Below are 19,227 nucleotides of genomic sequence, written 5' to 3' on the forward strand. Positions count from 1 at the left end.
TCATATCACCGACGAAGATGAAGCTTTAAAAAGACCCACAAGAAATCTGCCGTAGACGAAAAGTGACAAAAGTGTTTGACCTATAAATCTTCTTTGTCTCTTCCGTGATCCAAGTTTCACAACTACTTGTCTTCTCAACAAGTTATTACCAATTCTACACAAATACCCCATCATCATAAATTTTCTTTATTTAATATCTTGATATCTGTCTTCTCAATTACAGTAGAACTTCTAAAAATTAATATTCGATAAATTAATAAACACGATAAACTAATAAATTTTGTCGGTTCCGAATCGGGCCAATGTAAAAATTAACTAAATTCGATAAGATAATAAGATAATAATATTTTTGAAATCCCTATATAAAAATATGGTCCCAATAATATCATAAATTAATAATCATGTAAATTTTTACATTATAAATATATATATATATATATATATATATATATATATTAGGGGTTTTCATAAAAATAGCCAAAATTTACTTTAAGTTTTCAAATTTTAGAATATACATCATTTTTGTTTTAATAATCGTAGGTTTTTCAAATACAACTATAGATGTCATTATTAATAAATTTTAATTTATGTATATCGTTTATATATGTAAACTCTATAATCTTTGTTATTCATTGTAAAAAAAAAATGTTTTCTCTTCGAAATATTAAATGTTTAAGTCTAAAACTCTAAAATTTATAACATCCAAAACATTAATTTTATTTCGATCACATTGTTTTCCTCATATTTTTTTTAAAAAAATTCAACAATGAAAACAAAACTTTCTATAAATTATTATCACTATAAATTAATAAAATATTATGGTCCCAACTTTATTAATTTATAGATGTTTAACTGTATTAACGTTTTCTTAAACACTCAAGTAGTGGATTTATTACGTGTACATATAGTTTGCACCCATAAATGTGATGATTTTTTTAATAAATTTTCATAATCAGCAACCAATTAAATCGTTTCATCTAGGCCTGGGCATTCGGGTACCCGTTCGGGTTCAGTTCTTTTTTTTCGGGTATCGGGTCTATTCGGGTAGGGGGTCAAGACCCATTCGGGTATTCTAAAAATTCGGTTCGGGTTCGGTTCGGGTTCGGGTCGGTTCGTGTATTTTAATAAAAAAAAAGCAAAATACCCGAAAATAACCAAAAATACCCGAAATATTTTCGGGTTCGGGTCGGGTTCGGGTTTTTAACTCATATATACCCAAATCTAACCGAAATACCCGATTTCTCGAAAATACATTGGTTACTCTGTACCCAAATATAACCAAAAATATCTAAAATACCTAATATATTCGGATTTATGATTGTAATTTTAGGTATTTCGGGTATTATAAATATAAATATAACTAATATTTTTAGGTGTATATTTGTATTCGGGTACATTCGGTATTGGATTCGGTTTGGGTTCGGTTCGGGTTTTTTTCGGGTAGGAGGTTAGGACCCATTTGGGTATTTTTAAAAATCGGGTTCGGGTTCGGTTTGGGTATTGTTCGGGTTTTTCGGTTCGGGTATTCGGTTCCGGGTATTTTGCCCAGGCCTAGTGTCACCCTTTCGTAAAATCTTTGCTCCCTCTGTTTTGAAATATTTGTCGTTCTAGATTGTTTTAAGTTATATTTGGAATGCTTTGACAAAACATACATTGAAAAATGAGAATGACAAGTATTTTAAAACAAAAAAAAATAAACTTAGAACAACTATATCAAAACAGAGGGAGTATTACTTTATCCGTTTCACATAAAATGTTATTTTATATTTTTCACACTTATTAAAAAAACTATAAAAAGTTTTAGTATACCTTTATTAATACACTAAACAAAATTATCTCTCACTTTTTATTAATACACTAAATAAAATTATTTCTCTTATTAATATATTAAAAAGGGTTAAATAGACTTTTATTCATAATTTTACATTGGAAAATACGAAATAACATTTTTTGTGAAAAAAAAAACTTAAAATAACATTTTTTGTGAAAAGGAAGAACTATCAATTACAAGCAAAGTTGGAAAAAAATTTCAACTATTTATAAAAAGTTGAGCATCTTTTTGACATTTTCCCCAATAATCTTCATTGTTTTGCCTATTTTAAAACATAGTATAAAAAATAATAAAAATTTCGAAATTCAAACTGACACGAGCTCACACCCACTAGTGCAACTGCTCTGTAAACAATTACTAAACAAATGTTAAATGTAGCAAAAAAAAAACAAAAAAGAAAAGAAAGATAAAGCAACAAGACCAATATAAACTCTTCCAACACAAAAAAAGAAAAAGAAAAAAAAAAAGAGGATCCTTATTGTCATTTGCAGAGAAAGCTACTTCACTCCTTTCTCTTCCTTCGTCTCTCCGTCTCCCTCAGCCCTACATTTTCTGTTTCCGTCTACAAGAACCACTTGGTTGCTTGCTTTTCGAGCATCGTCGTCGTCTTCAAATTTTGTTTGTTGCTTGCTTTTGAAGCCGGCCTTTGATGGGTGCGGCAGAATCTGGAATCGATCGGAAGAGCTTTGCTTATGGATTTTGAGTTTTTTCTGTGAATGAATCTGTGTTTGTTATGGGGAAAAATACCGACGCGGAGCAGAATCTTCCTGTGAGCGACGGAGCTGCTTCGGCTAGGAATAACGGAGGAGGAAGAAGCAGATGTTATTGCTGCGATTGGATCTCTAGCTACTTTAGTCTCAGATGCGTTTTGATTCTTGCTTTCTCTGCTGCTGTGTTTCTCTCCGCCTTGTTTTGGTTACCTCCATTCCTCGGATTTGCAGATCGAGAGGATCTAGATCTCGATCCAAGGTTTAAAGGTATAAATCGCGTTTCTTTCGATTTATGATTCCGTCGAGGCTCACGCAAATCTAGCTTCATGTGATTCGTGGTTCAGATCTAGGGTTTGTGATTCGTTGTGGTTTTTTTTTTTTTCTGAATTTCACATGGGAAAATGTACATAGAAACTAATTGAATGAGCTGTCACAAAGCTTGGAATTATTTTTCTATAACAGGACAAGCTCGATTCTTGAATAAACCTTTGATTAATTTTTAATGGATTTTCTTCAATTCTTTTGGAGGAGATGGTGTAGGACATGTATATTTTCATTGACTTGGACTTAGAAAAGGCTATTTTAAGCGTTTTCTTTATAAGGTTATGTGTGAATTATGTTTAAATTTGATCTAAAACCTGTGGAGTTCAGGATTCAAATAAGGATGTGTTTCTTTGTTGAGTCCATGAACTCCATATCTAGTATTTCTTAACACCTTTATTGAATCAAGACTGCCTAAAAGGTAAAATTTCTAAAAATGTTTCAGAATGTTGTATTAAGCTTGGCTTGCTTTAGCATGAAATTGTATTTCTGTGCACTGATTAATTTCCATTTATGCACCAAAATCTTTTCCCTCGATTTCTAACTTATTACTATACAATCTATTATTCTCAAAGCTGGTTGGTAGAGTCAATTATGAACCTAGACCTAGTTGGTGCATAGTTTAGTGTGTGATATAGCTGTGCAAACACGTTTCCACTAGTGATTCTGATTTGGTTAAGACAGCTATTGTAGTTGCTGCCACTTGCTTTGGCAGGCAAGGATGTTTTGGTTTGAATTATGGAACTTGTTTTCTGCAATTCTGTTGTTTAGTTTTTCTTTCATGTTACAACTTGCATATGCGTATAAGCACCCGTATCTTGTGTCATGATCTATCTCTATGTTTGATGATGGAGCAACAATGTCGCTTTTTGGTTTTTATGACTTTTGCAGATCACAGAATTGTGGCGAGTTTTGATGTTGGAAAACCAGTTTCGTTCATGGAGGACAATTTGCTGCAGCTTGAAAATGATATCACCGATGAAATAAGCTTTCCCATGACCAAAGTAACTAAGCACCCTTATCTCACTTGCATGAATTTTATTGTTTCCATTGTTGATCATTCTGTAACTTCTGTTTCTTTTCTTGAGCCAGGTTGTGGTATTAGCGCTTGAACGATTGGGTGATCTTAACAGAACAATGGTTATTTTTGCCATTGATCCCGAGAAGGAGAATTCTAAGATACCTGCCGAAATAGAGAGTCTGATCAAGGCAGCTTTTGAAACACTGGTCCAGAAGCAGTTGTCTCTCCGTTTGACTGAATCCTTATTTGGGGAACCATTCTTTTTCGAGGTGCTAAAATTCCCTGGAGGAATCACTGTGATCCCTCCCCAGCCTATATTTCCCCTGCAGAAGGCGCAACTTCTCTTCAACTTCACACTAAACTTTTCGATTTACCAAATTCAATCAAACTTTGAGGAACTCGCTAGCCAGCTGAAGAAGGGCATAAATCTGGCTCCCTATGAGGTATGACAGTTGTATTCGCAAGATCAGTCTATTGCTATTGATTCAGAATCTTAAAATTCTTTCCTGTTGGATTGCAGAACTTGTACATAACCTTGTCGAATTCCAGAGGTTCAACAGTGTCGCCCCCTACTATAGTTCATTCTTCTGTTCTGCTTACAGTCGGTTCGTCTTCGAGGTTGAAGCAACTTGCTCAAACTATCACTAGCTCCCATTCCAAAAATCTCGGCCTAAATCATACAGTATTTGGTAAGGTTAAGCAAGTCCGTCTTTCCTCAATCTTACCACATTCACCTGCCACATCATCATCCCCTTCCCCTTCTCCTCAACCTGAAACCCACCAACACCATCCTCATCCCCATCCCCATCCCCATCATCATCATCATCATCATCATCAGCATCATTATGAACTTGCTCCAGAACCTTCACCTTCGCCTCCAACTAAAGGCTTTACACCTGTATCAGCGCCAACCAAACACTCAGCTTTACCCCCGAGAAACCCGCCTTGTCCTTACGAGCAGAGGAGACCAAAAGGAAACAATGCTCTGAACCATCATACTGCACCACCAACGCCTGCACCACACCGGTCTCAGCCACACCCACACCCACCAGCACCAAACCCAGCTCCGCCACGTCATCATGCCATACCAGTATCTAGTCCACTTCCCCACGTTGTATTTGCTCATATCCCACCTCCACCAAAAAGCAGCCCAGAACCAAAACCTACCGGCGAAAAAACTCCCTCACCTTCTCCAACCCCATGTAAGTCTTCCTCTCAATATCTGCATCCATGAATTTGTTGTTGATTCACTGAACTAAAAAAATATCTCAAAATATGAAACAGCTTCTGCGAGCACTGGTCCAACCTTGAAAAAGGCATCATCGAAGCTCCTTGTAGTAGTAGCCGGTGTAATCATCTTTCTGTAAAACAAAAACAAACAAAAAGCGCCGGAAGAAGCTGCTTTTAACGTTCAAGCTGTAAAAATCAGCAGCAGTTCACAAAAGCACAACTCCTCCGGGTCACAACATCATCAATCAAGGTAATTGTATAAAGGAACACAAGAGAGAGAAATATGTATGTATGAAAAAATGAAGAGAGTTTTTTGTAAAAGAGTTGTTGAGGTTTGCAACACAAAAGTGTGTCTTGCACCTAAACATCCGAGAAAAAAAAAAAAAAAAACATATATATAAAAAACATTTCTGTTTTTATTCTTGTATATAAAGTAATCTTGTTTTAATCAATTTGTGTGATTTCACAGCTCTATATTCTCTAAGATCTCTTGCTAGGGTTTCATTATAAAACTTTCATATATAGACCAAAAAAGATTATTCTTTAGCTAAAAATGATTAATTCAGTATGTAAATTAGAAAAAATGATTATTTTCTAGCTCTCTTATTAGAGCATCCATTAAGAGTTGAGATTCTGCTAAAACTAAAACTGTTTCTTTAATTTGTGATGATGATGACAACAACAGTTGCAAATTATGTCTATTAATGGCAAATTTCATTATGGTTTTCTCTCCTACAAAAGCGGGAAAATCACAAAACGTAGATAAGAACAAAACATTTATAGCACCTAATAAATTTGGAGGAAAGAGGAACAAAAAAAAAGAGAAAAAAAACCTAAATTTGTAAAGAAAAAAAAAAAAAAAAAAAAAAAAGAGAAAGAAGAAGTCTGGGACAGGGGAGTCCCAGAAGAAAAAAGAGTTCTTTTTTTTTTTTCCGGTGACAGTGTCGGTTCTCTGACGCTCCCCTTTATGTTCAATCTTTCTTTCGTCTTTCCCTGAATGACTTCACTTATAGTCAGGGTACGTTCATATTCCTCTTCTTTTTATCCGTTTCAGGTAAATTCATATCAACCAGCTCAAAAATATCCAAGATTTTTCCAGATTTAATGACTTGTTCTTCAAGGAATTGTTCTTGATTCTTAGGGTTCTCTTGATAAATGTTATGTAAATGTAATATTGCTTTGAACTTGCAGAAACTTGCGGCGATTCACAATTGGAGGAGTGAGGGATTATAAGGTCTCCCATTCGCGTTCCATAGACTTACATACATGTTTTGAACAACAACAGTTTCCTATGTTCATGAACTACAAAATTGTAGGTACTAATACTAATGGATTCAAAGAACACCATCAGATCCCCGTGTATCATCAAATCCGATTTGCTTGCTGTCCTGGCGGTGATTTGTCTTTTAAATGATTGACGAATTCATCGAAGAAGAGTTGCCGCCATTAATCTGATCAGCCAAAAAAAAAAAAAAGTTTGGCATGAACTGTATGTCCGTGGCTTTCGATCCACTAACCGACCAGCTTGCGCAGTTTAGCCGATCTTCACAAAGATGCAGACTCCAATCGTTAACCAACCTCGACTTTAACTTTCTTGGTTTCAACACTAAACAAACCAATATCCCTGCTTCTTCACATTCCTTGAACCACCGAAGTGTATCTACTCCATGCTTCTCCATATCCGGTAGTAATCTAGATGGCTCTACTGCTCCGCGCATTGAGATTCTCGGTGGTCAAAGAGTCCCCACTGTACGCGCCCTTGTAGCTGAAGTAACCATAGCTATGGTTTCTGGAGCTCAGCCTTTGCTTTTACCAAGTGGTTTAGGAGGTGCTTATCTCTTGCAAACCGGAAATGGTCACAACATTGCGGTTGCAAAGCCAGTAGATGAAGAGCCTTTAGCTTTTAACAATCCTAAAGGATCTGGTGGATTGACGCTAGGACAACCAGGGATGAAACGGTCAATCCGCGTTGGTGAAAGCGGAATCCGTGAATTGGCTGCTTACCTTTTAGACCACCAAGGCTTTTCCGGGGTTCCACCAACTGCATTGGTCAGAATCTCGCATGTTCCGTTCCATATCAGTGATAGTGATCACGCCGCCTGTAAAGTTGCTTCTTTGCAACGATTTGTGGGTCATGACTTTGATGCAGGAGAGCTTGGATCAGGAAGCTTCACGGTTGGATCTGTCCATAGGATTGGCATACTTGATGTGAGAGTCTTGAACCTTGACAGACACGCTGGAAACATGTTGGTGAAGAAGATACATGACCAAGATGAGAGTACTTGTTATAATGGAGTTGGAGCCGCTGAGCTCGTGCCTATAGATCATGGTCTTTGCCTACCCGAATGCCTTGACGATCCTTATTTCGAATGGCTTAACTGGCCTCAAGCTTCGGTGCCATTCACCGACACTGAGCTTCAGTATATATCAAACTTGGACCCTTTCAAAGACGCAGAGCTTTTGAGAACCGAACTAGGCTCAATACAGGAATCTTCCCTACGGGTTCTCATCGTCTGCACGATATTCTTGAAACAAGCTGCTGGTGCAGGGCTTAGTCTTGCAGAGATAGGAGAGAAGATGACTCGGGACATCTGCAGAGGGGAAGAGAGTACTAGTGTGTTGGAGATTATTTGCAACAAAGCAAAAGCAAGCGCGGTTAGTGGAACTGACGATGATGATTATAGTAGTGAATGGAATGAAGTAGAAGCAGAACTAGAGTGTGGAATTTTTCAGTTTGACGATGAAGTTGAATGCAAAGAGCTTCCAGATATGTTACAAGTGCCTTTATTTACAAGAGTTCCATCCATTGCTGCGAATCTATCCGCTCTCATGCGGTGTCCACCAAACCAGTGGATTACTACATGTGACACTAACAGAGAAGAGGACAGGAGAGATCGGAGTATCGTGAGGAGCAAGAGTCACCCGATATGTGTGAATTATGATGAGAAAGAAGGTGTTCATTTTGGGGACATGAGTGGAGATGAATGGGAGATGTTCTTGCATAGTTTCCAGATGCTTTTGCCAGAAGCACTTGAAGGCTCAACAAGCAAGGGGCCAAAGCCAAGATTTGGATCTTCCTGCAAATTCTAATGAAACAATACTAAAAGAAGAGAGAGAGAGATGAAATCTCGCAAGGTTAAGATACATAGAAAGCAAATGGAATATGAGACGAGCAAGCTAAGGCCGTCCAATCCAAATTACTTGTTAGCTTCTTCTTTCTGCAGATTTCTTTATTATATGATGTATCACTTCATTGCTATTTGCTAAAACACTAAGTATCATAAATATCTACAAGAGAATGATTGGTGTAACTGATCTCATGTGATTATCTTGTTCTATGTAAGTTCTCTCGGTTTCTATGATCACATTGCACCTTCTTGGAATGCATCCCAATCACAAAAGAACCAAAAAAACCTTCAAATAAATTAATTTTCTTGATACTAAGAGAGCAATACCAAACTAAAATTTGATGAAGAGCACTTGATCAGTACGTACTCGGAGATCATTCCTCGACCTGTAATTTCTCATGACATAGTAACTCTAGCGATTTGGGAGAGAACAGAGGAATCGATTTGGTTGCTATAAAAACCTCTAATTAATTAGGCCATTTTAAAATAAAAACCTCTAATTAAGACATTTGGCTCCTTGATTTCCATTATAGTGTTCACATCAGTGTTCTTGATTCTTGCGACTTGAATCTTTAAATAATCAAACCATCATCATAAATTTTGTCCAGACTCATATCAATGAGCAGACGACACAAGATCACATTGTGTTTGGCCCAACTTTATTTCAATTTTAAGTATAAGCGACTAAAAATATTTGATACAATGAAAGAAAAATATAGTATAAGATAAATTTACCAATATACGTACCTAGAAAGCCTTAATTTGGATTTATTTTGAATCTCCGTGCATGAAAAAAATAACTGATATCCAAGACAAAGTTAAACCGGAACACAAAGATACCATATTTGTGTGCTTTTCTCTAGAGAGTCTTGTTTTCGAAGCTTGGGCAAAAACGTCTGGATTACATGTTTGGTCACGATGTTAAGACAAACACGTCCCATGTGATAAACTTCTAGACAACATCCGTGTTGTTTCAACGGACCATGGCTATACAGTACTTCGGCAGTGACATACATCGCACACCTTGAAGATAACTTAGCCATACATTTGTTAACCAAGTGGTCTGATTCTGGAGACTGAACCAAACTGGTCGCTGCAGATGCCAATGCAGCCATGGCGATAATTGTGAATAAGGCTACAAACATGGATTTGGTGACGGTAGTTGCTTTGAGGGACATGATGTATTTTTTCTTTTTGTAATGTGAATTTGTTGAATTGCTTTTTATTATTATCCCGAGAGTATATTTATATGAAGATACTTGTAACAATTTGAGAATTTAGTGATCAAAAGTATGTTTCATATATATTGAGATTAATGAGGCGTTTACTTGCAGTTACGCGTTTGATTTGCAAAACGCCTACTTATTTCGTTTGTGTAAGAAAGAAGTAACACATTCGAATTTTAATGGGCTATGTTCAGGCCCATATCAGACTTGATTCTGATTTTTTTCAAAGTATACAGAAAGGGCTTAATTTGTCAGACTAAATCTATCTACAAACCTAAGTCAAGTTGATTAATTAGGGGATTAAATGGTCAATTACAACATACTTGAGCTTGATTACTATTCTAATAAATGGTCAAAGGGATTTGGAACATTTATTCAATAATAATAATTACCCTTCTAATGAAGATTATACAACAAAACCTAAAAAAAGAAAAAGTTGGAGCAATGATATACAACAAAGAAAAAGTTGCTCCTCTATCTAAAATTAAAAAAAAAAAAAAAGAAGACTTCAAAGGATCTAATTAAGCTCGTGAACATCTTTTTCTACACACGAGGTTACGAGAAACCCACCGCCACTTTAGCTGTCCCTGCAGATTGCATTTCAACGTCTACTTCCTCATCAATTCGTGGCATCATCGAGACAACCTTGATATCGCAGCGGTTGCAACACTTAACAACTTCTAGATATTTCTCCTCAATGTTCTCTTCTTCATCTCCTTCCTTTCCCCATAGAACCGCGCAAACTCCCACCAGTAATATCGCCATTCCAAGAACCCTAAATTTCAGAGTTGGATAAACAAAAATAGTAGTTTAGAAACATGATGATGAATCGAGCCATGTGATCTAACCACGTAAAAATCTAGTGGTTGCTTACCCGCCAAGGTATAAATTTTGGCCGAGGATGAGGAAGCCAATGATGGATCCGATTATGACAACAAGAGGGTTAAAAGCAGTAACAAAGACAACACTCTTTTGCTTCGTCATCATTCCCTGAACGTAGTACGCTATGCTCGAGGACATTATGCCCTATAAAAGTATATATACAACATCAGATTAATTATAAAATTCCATGGTTCCATATATAACATAAGTTATATAATCAGGAAGAAGGACAAACCGCGTAAGCAGAGGCGAGAAGGTTCATGTCAAAGCCAATGTTCCATGCAGAAAGGTTTGGCTCCATCACAAACGTTAAGGCTGTGGACTGTAACGTGCCCATGAAACACACCATGGTCGATAATGAAAGGTGAGATGAGTATCTCTTCAACGTAGCCGCCTAAAGAAACAATGAAATATATTGTCTTAATTCGTTAGAAGACTACTTTTTAATTTAGATATGATATAGTATACTATATGATCACTAGTCCAGATGTATATTAATCCGTAGATAAAGATACTTTTAAAAAGGTTTTCAAGAGTTAAGAGATCAGTTGGTGTAAGAATTTAAAGATGTATTATAAAACTTGTATTTAATCAACAATATTTTTCGATTTCGGTGTGTCATCCCAAGAAATCTAATTCAAGTACCTGAAGAACGAAAAAGGAAGCCCAAGAAAATGAGGCGATGAGGAGGAAGACGGTGGCTTTGAGGTAATCCTCACCGGCCGGCGAAGAATCGCCGGTGAGGTGAGATCGGAGAAAGTTGATGAAAGGAATTTTGAATAAAATCATCAACATGGCTCCAACCACTATCACTAAAGTCCCCACCACTTTTGCTTGGAATCTTACTTTTCTTATCTCCACCTTCTCCATCCTTTATTTTTTTCACCAAAACATTTAAATCACAAATAATCATCAACGTAACATTTTGTAAGAATTAACCTATATTGTATTTAGCTACCATTATAGATAACTAATAATAAAGTTATGCTTTAAATTTAGGTACCTGCAAATTATGGAAATGATATAGGTCAAAGCAGGAACGATATTGGTGACGGCGCCGGCAAAAGTTGGTGAAGTAAGTTTGAGACCCGCGTAATATAAGTTTTGATCGATCAAAGGCCTGTGGTAAATAATTTGCCAGTAATAAATTCATATACACATCAAGTGAACGTTTTTGAAAGATGATTCAAGTTTTAAGAAGACTAACCCTAGAAGAGCTAGAGCAAAAATTTGCATGAATATTGGAAATGTCATCTTCGGCCTCACTTTCCTACAACACCCAAGTAATCAATATTGACTTCTTATTCAAATGTTTGTATACATATATCCGACGAGAATCAATCGAACTTTCTACATTTCTACATAATAATATGCTACCTCTCGGAGAGTAGAGCAAAAGGTGCGATTGCGGCCGTGGCAAAGGCGTTACGATAAGCAACAAGGACGTAATGGCTCATGCCGCGGTCTAGCACAACCTTAGTCACGAGGTTCATGCCGGCGTATCCGAATTGAAGACAAATCATTGCAAAGTAGGGTTTGGCTGAATCTGACATCTTTAACCCCATGTCAAAAGTTTCTCTCCTTGTTGTATATGTATGGAGGATACAAAATTTTATATAAGAGGAAGGAATTAGGAACAGAGAAGGAACACGCACTTCTGGAGGCTTGTGCTCTTCCTACGAACAAATTGGTGAGAGAGGTTCTTTCTATTTATATAGAGCATTATATTCCGGATGAGTTCGAATGAGCTTTTGTTTTTTTTTTCCTGAAAATAATTAATTATTTATCTATTTCCTTTTTTAGTGACGTTGGCATTTATCATTCCGTTGGAATTCTCTTCATTTTTTTTCCGGCTTGTACCAAATTATTCTCAACAGCGGAATAATTATATCAAATCTGGATAATAATTTAATAACAATTGCTATACAGAATAATAGTAAACCAAAAACCCTATAAATTGAGTGCAAACACAATTTTAACATTTGTTTTAATATATACATATTATGAAAATTCAAAACAAAACCGATAAAAATGGATACGAAAATGATCGATCAGTGAACCTGAACACACACACACGATCATTGTAAGTGTGACGATTGATTTTGATTTTTAGGGAAAGCAAAAAAAAAAAAAAAAAAACAAGTGGACGGAGTGAATTACAAGTGGCAGCAGAAATAAAGTGGGACCCAGGCTTACGTTGCTGTGGGACCCGTAGATGAAATAATGTCTGTAATTTGTTGCAAAAATGCTTAATTACGAGAGTGGATTTGATATTGTTGGTGGGGGCAGAGGCGGTAACCATATCCCATATATAGGAATTTGATCCTAATTAAAATCTTTCCTGTGAAATGCTGATGCAACAATATACAGCAACAGAGAACACCAAAGAACTTAAAAAGATCAGCAACTCTCAGTGATTAATTATTGCAATATGGTTTTCTTATGAAAATCAGGGTGCTTCGTTATGTTGCAAGTAAGTGCTTCATTACTTAAAAAAAAAAAATGTCAAGTTGGGCATGATCCATTTACCTTCTCTAAAATATGCATTACTTTCACTTTTTGTGAGACTATTGGATACTTGACAAAGTTAGGGAAGATTTTTTTTGCAAAACTCATCTCTTCTAATCTATTTAATTTACCAGTGAATATTATTAGTACTTAAATTTGATTTACCAGTAAATATATAAAAATCAATTTAGACGCCATCTACGATGTACCACTAGTAAATATTTGTAAACTTAAATAATAACAATGAATATAATATTTTATTATTTGTATCAGTCGTGGTGTATGTGTCAACGTAACTGTTCCAAATGCTTCGACATATCTGATCGATTCGAATATATTCTGGCTTAAAGATTTTGGGATTTTATGCTTCCAAACTCATGGATCACATGCATAGATTTATAAATCACCCCATGGGAATAAAACATGGATATATATGGAGTTGCTAAATTCTCGATTATATAATTGGATTTGATTAGTAAAAAATTAGAGAGACAAGAAGGATAAAGTGGGATGAAGAATGTGGGTGCGTTTTTGGTTACCAACGAGAAATGGAAACAAAGAGGCAAACAAATCCAAATGGGCATCTAATCATATTCCAGCATTTGCAAATTTATCTCTCTACCCACTCACATTTTGGACCCAAGTTTCTTATTTAATGGCTTCGTGGTTGAAATTTAACACATACACAACTGATTTTTAATCCATAATTCATAAAATGTTAAACATGTTCAAATTAAAGTACACAGTATGACCTCTTACATTGAGATCATGCATGATCTCAATGTAAGAGGTCATGTACAAGAAAAAGGGTATATGTACTCCAATTACTTACCACTTAATTAGCTTAATGATATTCAAACAAATAACTTCACAATTTGATGGAGAATTATTTCCTTAATTAAGCTGGTGTAAGCCCACTCTATCTCATTCATCAGATATAAATTTCATTTTTAAGTATATTTTATCATTGACATTTTAACATTTTACTTTTATTTTTGTGCATATTAATTTTTTTTGTTAATAAACCATGATTTTAATAAAATTAAACTACTAACCTTCTTTCTTTCTCCTGTTTTTTTTCTTCTCAATATGCATTATGTGGATTTGAACACTAGTGTGTGATATACATCGACAACACTAACTGCAAATTAACTAGTATGCTACATTTCATTGTCCCCCTCTTCATTTTGTTTCTTTCATTTTAATGTATTAATTTTAGACCTTAGTCTATAAAAAACAAACCTATATGATTCTATTCTACATAATGAGCAAAATTTATACATCGAAGAGGAAATTCATATAGAATTGAGAGTAGTTGAGTAAGCTTCCTTGTTTTAAGATATTATGCAGTTCTTGACAATCTCCCTCCATGATAATATGTTAAAAACCTCGAGACCAAGCTAATTCGGAGGGTATGAAGATGGTTCAATCCCTCTGCCGTCAATGCGTCTGATGTTCTTGTAGTCTTGAGGATCCTGCCAATAGCAACTAATTTGATTTCTATATATTTGAAAAGAAAAAACATAATTACAAAACAAAACAAAAAATTCCTAACCAAAACTTAACTAGCTGACTCTTATTGGTTTGCGTTTTTTTTTTTTTTTTAACTTTTTTCCTGTGTCATTCTCCTATTTTGTAGTAGTATTTTATAGAAATATTATATATGTAAACACGATTTTCTCGTGTCAAAGTTTTAAAAATTGACGAGATAAAGGCTTGCAAAAGATATGGAGAAAAAATAAAATAAATTAGATTCCATCTTTCAAAAAAAAGTTTAGATCCCACCGGCCAAAACTTTGGAGTACGTAAATATCATTTACTAAATGAACAGAAGACGATATAAAATTATGGGAGGTGGAAAAGCGAAATGGGCCTCTATTGCTTCTGCAACTCTCTTTTGTTTGTCTTTTCCTCCGCTTAAAGATAGTAACAATCGAAGAAAATATTCAAGAAACGGTTCACAATGTTGTACGTTCACGTTACATATATTTCTTGATAAGAAATTATATATGTAATGGCTAAATAGTAGGAACATTCGTATTGGCTAAAATACAATTGAAGAGCCAATAGAGACATCTTTGTACCAAATATATGCATGCTCGTTAGTTTAAGTAGCTGGAAATTTGAATTGTTTTGATATGATTCAGCTTAATATATTGTAAACTAATACATATACTTGTTTTTTTTTTTTGTTAGATCGTTTGTTGAAACATTCAAACCGAAGTGAAATTAACTGAAACAATCCAATTTTGTTTGGTTTCGTGTTTGTTGGATATCCAATATAGTAGATGCAATAAGAAAGCTATCGATTTTGTAATGAATGATCATACCAAATAATTAGTTTAGGAAACTGCTCAAAGTATCGTAACACTAACTGTTGATGATTTGATGGTCAAAGATTAAGCTCAAACATGAGATTCTAACTTTAAATTAATATGCATATAAATTGGTTTCACCAAAAAAAAGGAAGTAAAAAAGAAACAAGTATTTTAGTTTTACAAAAGTGTTCAAAAAGAGAATTGCTTTTATAAATAATGAAGTTTGACTGATACATACTAATACAATGCACGTAGATCAATCATAGATGACAATTCATCAGCATTTATATCATCAAAAGTTTTGATTTCTACTTTTTTGCAAGCAAAGCAACAACGGTGCACCCTTCTTTCTCGTCGTCTTTGCTCTTTTCTCTTTTCTCTGAGAAAATATTATTCTTCTTTTTCTTATCTCTTTTCCTTTTTAATTGGTAATAAGACATATAACAACTTCTAGCTTTAAATTTTTTAATTGTGTAACGTTTCGATCGGTAGCAAACACAGTCCCATATTATAGAAAAAGGTGTATGTTCACGCACTTTTTCTTCATCTTTTTCATAATATAATATTAATCTTTTGAAGAAAAGGAATTGAAGATATGTTAGATCTTTGATATTTGTTTGTATCTATGACAAGCTCTAGTGCATCATCTCAACTCCAATACATTCATATCTCTATTTATATAATGGGATCTTCAGAAAACATTTACGTCTAGTGGTCAAAACATTTTATGCACCACTGGGTTTAAACAAAATAAGAAAACCGGTCTCACACTCTATAGATCAAAGTTATATGAATCTCTTTACAGATGAGTTATGAGAATGGATCGTCAAATTTAGTTCTGATGTTGGAATTATCTATGACTCTAATGAAATATCTAATGGATACTACTCTTTCTCAAAAGATAAATATCCAATGGAGGTGTATTAAGATATTGACATGTAACGTAAAGGTTATGAGATGATTGAATACAAAGATTCATGCGTGTGTTAAGAAAACACTTGATGATAAAAAGCAAAATCTCCATTCTTCATAAAAAAATGTATTATGGAAACCAATTTGTCCATTTCGTGGTTGTAACATCAATTTCTTTACTACTGCAGATGATCAATGAAAAAGTGTTTTGGTCAAAGAAACCTTTTAAAAACACAATTATCTGAGAATAGCATAAACGTCGGACTCTTTTGTAAGTGCTCAATAATGTTTTTTTGAGAGAAAAATGTCCAATAATTTGGGCAATCTTCGAGTTTATCTTTCAAATAATTGAAGTATATCTTTTGTTATAGTAGAGTTAAAAAAACAAGGAATGATAGACAAGTTAATTAGTATTCAAATCAAAAGATTTTACATTGTCCGATCAAAGTATAATCTCGCGTATAACGCTACCGTAATTAAGGGTTCAAAACTTGTTGAGCCGCTCACGCTAGAGATGTCGGAATTTTTGTAGACTCACTTATACATCTTTAGATTTTTAACCTGATTTATATGCCTTATATGAACGTCCAATTCTGAACGGCATCGTTTATGTATAGTAGAAACACAAAATTTGTGTGGGCTTAAGTCTTGCTTGGATTTTAAGTTATCTAGACTTGTAACCCTAATAAACCGGCTATTTTGGGCCTTGTAGGAACCCACAAGTTGATGTGAACTGCGTTTTGGGTTACCTTTTTTTTTTTTTTCGTTCAATTTAATTCGATATTCAATGTCACTGGTTCGGTTCACGGTATGGTTTAGACCGTACCGGAATACCTACCACTAAAAGAACTCTTCAGTGCGACGAAGAAGAAGATAAAAAAATGGAGCTTTTCATCTTTATCTTCCTCCTCTGTTTCCCTATCTTCATCTTCTTCATCTTCTTCCCCAAGAATTCTTCTTCAGAATTTGGTTTCAAGTCGTATCCGATCGTCGGAAGCTTACCTGGTCTAGTGAATAACCGTCACCGATTCCTCGACTGGACGGTGGAGACTCTGTCTCGATGTCCAACCCAAACGGCGATTTTCCGGCGACCGGGGAAGCAACAGTTTGTCATGACGGCGAATCCAGCTAACGTCGAGTACATGCTCAAGACGAAATTCGAAAGTTTCCCTAAAGGTGAACGGTTTATCTCGATTCTTGAGGATTTTCTCGGCCGCGGGATTTTTAACTCCGACGGTGAGATGTGGTGGAAACAGAGGAAGACGGCGAGTTATGAATTCAGTACTAAATCTCTCCGTGACTTTGTTATGAGCAACGTCACCGTCGAAATCAACACCAGGTATAATTCAATTTCACTCTCAATTTCAATTTCATTACAGATTTTGTTACTGAGATTTTCTTCTTCCAGGCTTGTTCCGGTGTTAGCAGAAGCTGCAACCACCGGAAAATTGATAGATCTTCAAGACATATTGGAGCGATTCGCGTTTGATAACATCTGCAAATTAGCCTTCAACGTCGATTCAGCTTGTCTCGGTGACGACGGAGCCGCCGGTGTAAACTTCATGCAGGCCTTTGAAACGGCGGCGACGATCATATCGCAACGGTTTCAGTCTGTGGTTTCGTATTCATGGAAGATTAAAAAGAAACTTAACATTGGATCAGAGAAAGTTCTGAGAGAATCAATCTTGACCGTTCATAAATTCGCAGACGAGATCGTGCGTAACAGGATTGATCAAGGAAGATTAAGTGACCAGAAGGAAGATTTGCTTTCTCGGTTTATTAGCAAGGAGGAGATGAATTCGCCGGAGATACTTCGTGACATTGTCATAAGTTTCATTCTCGCGGGACGAGACACGACTTCCTCTGCTTTGAGCTGGTTCTTTTGGTTACTCTCTATGCATCCAGAGGTGGAAAACAAGATTCTACAAGAGCTAAACTCGATTCGAGCACAAACAGGGAAGCGAATCGGGGAATTTTACGGGTTTGAAGATCTTAAACTGATGAATTATCTGCACGCGGCGATAACTGAATCTTTAAGATTGTATCCGCCAGTGCCAGTGGACACAATGAGTTGTGCTGAGGACAATGTTTTGCCTGATGGGACATTTATAGGGAAATCTTGGGGGATAAGCTATAACGCGTATGCAATGGGAAGGATGGAGAGTATTTGGGGGAAAGATTGTGATCGGTTTGATCCTGAGAGGTGGATTGATGAAACAAATGGTGGTTTTAGAGGTGAGAATCCTTATAAGTTTCCTGCGTTTCACGCAGGACCAAGGATGTGTTTAGGGAAGGAGATGGCTTATATTCAGATGAAATCAATAGTCGCCGCGGTTTTAGAGCGGTTTGTGGTTGAGGTTCCGGGGAAGAAGGAGCGTCCTGAGATTCTATTGTCGGTGACACTTAGAATCAGAGGAGGTTTGTTTGCGAGGGTACAAGAGAGATCTTGAGTTACTTGTTATAGAAGCAACCTTGTTTGCTCGTCTCATATCTTTGAGCGTCCATATTTTACTGTAACAGACACGTTTTTAGTGGATTATCGAAATACATACAATCTTGGTTTGACGTAGGAGAAGTGTGACCAACAATGGTTGGTCAAATTTACATTTCAACTTTTAGTAGTTGCATTTTTGTGTGCATTCGTGAGAGTTGTGAGCTTTCTTTTTGACAAAATCTAGGGCAAATCTTGGTTTAATCCTTGCACAAACCTTGCGATCTTGGATCTTCAAAAAGCTTACCTCGCATCTGTATATATTGGCTAACATAATTGGTATCCCTTCGGCTCTATCTCCTCAGATATTGGCATAATCAATATCCTAGCAGAGCTATCAAAATTTGCTTAACCGAAAACAGAGGACCGTTAAACTCAAAGAAAAATATTTCACAACATATTATACACAAACTAAGAAAACTGTTTTTTTTTTTTTCTTTTTTGTCAAATTAAGAAAACAAATTAAATTTCTATTTTATCCTTTATAAATATATTAAATGAGTTTTTCTTTCTTATTAGTAACCTGAAATAACGAGGATAAAACAGAGTTTTAGTTAAAAAAAGTTTGCATAAAAAATATAAAACGACATTTTTTTGTGAAACAAAAATTAAATTTTAAAATGACAATCTTTGTGAAACGGAAAGAATA

The 19,227-nt window shown here is 35.5% G+C and overlaps 5 protein-coding genes across 6 annotated transcripts; 3 read left to right on the forward strand and 2 right to left on the reverse strand.

The window, feature by feature from the left end:
- Window positions 1–2,267: 2,267 nt before the first annotated feature.
- On the forward strand, window positions 2,268–5,581 carry LOC9312441. Its single transcript, XM_021024581.1, has 5 exons — window positions 2,268–2,808; window positions 3,754–3,866; window positions 3,955–4,326; window positions 4,404–5,085; window positions 5,168–5,581. Exons 1-5 carry the CDS (start codon window positions 2,565–2,567, stop codon window positions 5,248–5,250), a joined length of 1,494 nt encoding a protein of 497 aa, XP_020880240.1. The 5' UTR covers window positions 2,268–2,564; the 3' UTR covers window positions 5,251–5,581.
- An 84-nt stretch (window positions 5,582–5,665) lies between these two features.
- On the forward strand, window positions 5,666–8,424 carry LOC9312442 (phosphatidylinositol 4-kinase gamma 8). Of its 2 annotated transcripts, none has more exons than XM_002876328.2 (3): window positions 5,666–6,167; window positions 6,305–6,347; window positions 6,430–8,424. In XM_002876328.2, exon 3 carries the CDS (start codon window positions 6,596–6,598, stop codon window positions 8,201–8,203), a length of 1,608 nt encoding a protein of 535 aa, XP_002876374.1. In that variant the 5' UTR covers window positions 5,666–6,167; window positions 6,305–6,347; window positions 6,430–6,595; the 3' UTR covers window positions 8,204–8,424. The 2 variants fall into 2 exon arrangements, with proteins under 2 accessions (XP_002876374.1, XP_020880239.1); XM_021024580.1 differs by having other exon boundaries at window positions 5,666–6,131.
- Window positions 8,425–9,021: 597 nt separating this feature from the next.
- Window positions 9,022–9,741, reverse strand: LOC9312443. The gene has a single exon (XM_021024583.1). It carries the CDS (start codon window positions 9,417–9,419, stop codon window positions 9,060–9,062), a length of 360 nt encoding a protein of 119 aa, XP_020880242.1. The 5' UTR covers window positions 9,420–9,741; the 3' UTR covers window positions 9,022–9,059.
- Window positions 9,742–9,824: 83 nt separating this feature from the next.
- On the reverse strand, window positions 9,825–12,042 carry LOC9314165 (WAT1-related protein At3g56620). Its single transcript, XM_021024582.1, has 7 exons — window positions 11,727–12,042; window positions 11,557–11,619; window positions 11,353–11,469; window positions 10,995–11,220; window positions 10,585–10,743; window positions 10,342–10,493; window positions 9,825–10,242 (listed from the first exon to the last, which is right to left on the reverse strand). The coding sequence occupies exons 1-7, from the start codon at window positions 11,912–11,914 to the stop codon at window positions 10,023–10,025; spliced, it is 1,125 nt and encodes a 374-aa protein (XP_020880241.1). The 5' UTR covers window positions 11,915–12,042; the 3' UTR covers window positions 9,825–10,022.
- A 4,893-nt stretch (window positions 12,043–16,935) lies between these two features.
- Window positions 16,936–18,656, forward strand: LOC9314166 (cytochrome P450 94B3). Its single transcript, XM_002876329.2, has 2 exons — window positions 16,936–17,426; window positions 17,496–18,656. Exons 1-2 carry the CDS (start codon window positions 16,969–16,971, stop codon window positions 18,535–18,537), a joined length of 1,500 nt encoding a protein of 499 aa, XP_002876375.1. The 5' UTR covers window positions 16,936–16,968; the 3' UTR covers window positions 18,538–18,656.
- The last annotated feature ends 571 nt before the right edge of the window (window positions 18,657–19,227 follow it).

Source organism: Arabidopsis lyrata (genome assembly GCF_000004255.2).
Source record: "Arabidopsis lyrata subsp. lyrata unplaced genomic scaffold ARALYscaffold_5, whole genome shotgun sequence".
In the NCBI taxonomy this organism is placed as follows: Eukaryota; Viridiplantae; Streptophyta; class Magnoliopsida; order Brassicales; family Brassicaceae; genus Arabidopsis; species Arabidopsis lyrata.

Excerpts from the sequence above, each read along its gene's own strand:
- LOC9312441 (XM_021024581.1), top strand. The coding sequence starts at position 2,565 with ATGGGGAAAAATACCGACGCGGAGCAGAATCTTCCTGTGAGCGACGGA. Across the intron at positions 2,809-3,753 it reads TCTCGATCCAAGGTTTAAAG|ATCACAGAATTGTGGCGAGT; the intron begins GTATAAATCGCG and ends TGACTTTTGCAG. Across the intron at positions 5,086-5,167 it reads CTCACCTTCTCCAACCCCAT|CTTCTGCGAGCACTGGTCCA; the intron begins GTAAGTCTTCCT and ends AATATGAAACAG.
- LOC9312442 (XM_002876328.2), top strand. The coding sequence starts at position 6,596 with ATGAACTGTATGTCCGTGGCTTTCGATCCACTAACCGACCAGCTTGCG.
- LOC9312443 (XM_021024583.1), bottom strand. The coding sequence starts at position 9,419 with ATGTCCCTCAAAGCAACTACCGTCACCAAATCCATGTTTGTAGCCTTA.
- LOC9314165 (XM_021024582.1), bottom strand. The coding sequence starts at position 11,914 with ATGGGGTTAAAGATGTCAGATTCAGCCAAACCCTACTTTGCAATGATT. Across the intron at positions 11,470-11,556 it reads TTTGCTCTAGCTCTTCTAGG|GCCTTTGATCGATCAAAACT; the intron begins GTTAGTCTTCTT and ends TATTTACCACAG. Across the intron at positions 10,744-10,994 it reads CTTCCTTTTTCGTTCTTCAG|GCGGCTACGTTGAAGAGATA; the intron begins GTACTTGAATTA and ends TTGTTTCTTTAG.
- LOC9314166 (XM_002876329.2), top strand. The coding sequence starts at position 16,969 with ATGGAGCTTTTCATCTTTATCTTCCTCCTCTGTTTCCCTATCTTCATC. Across the intron at positions 17,427-17,495 it reads ACCGTCGAAATCAACACCAG|GCTTGTTCCGGTGTTAGCAG; the intron begins GTATAATTCAAT and ends TTCTTCTTCCAG.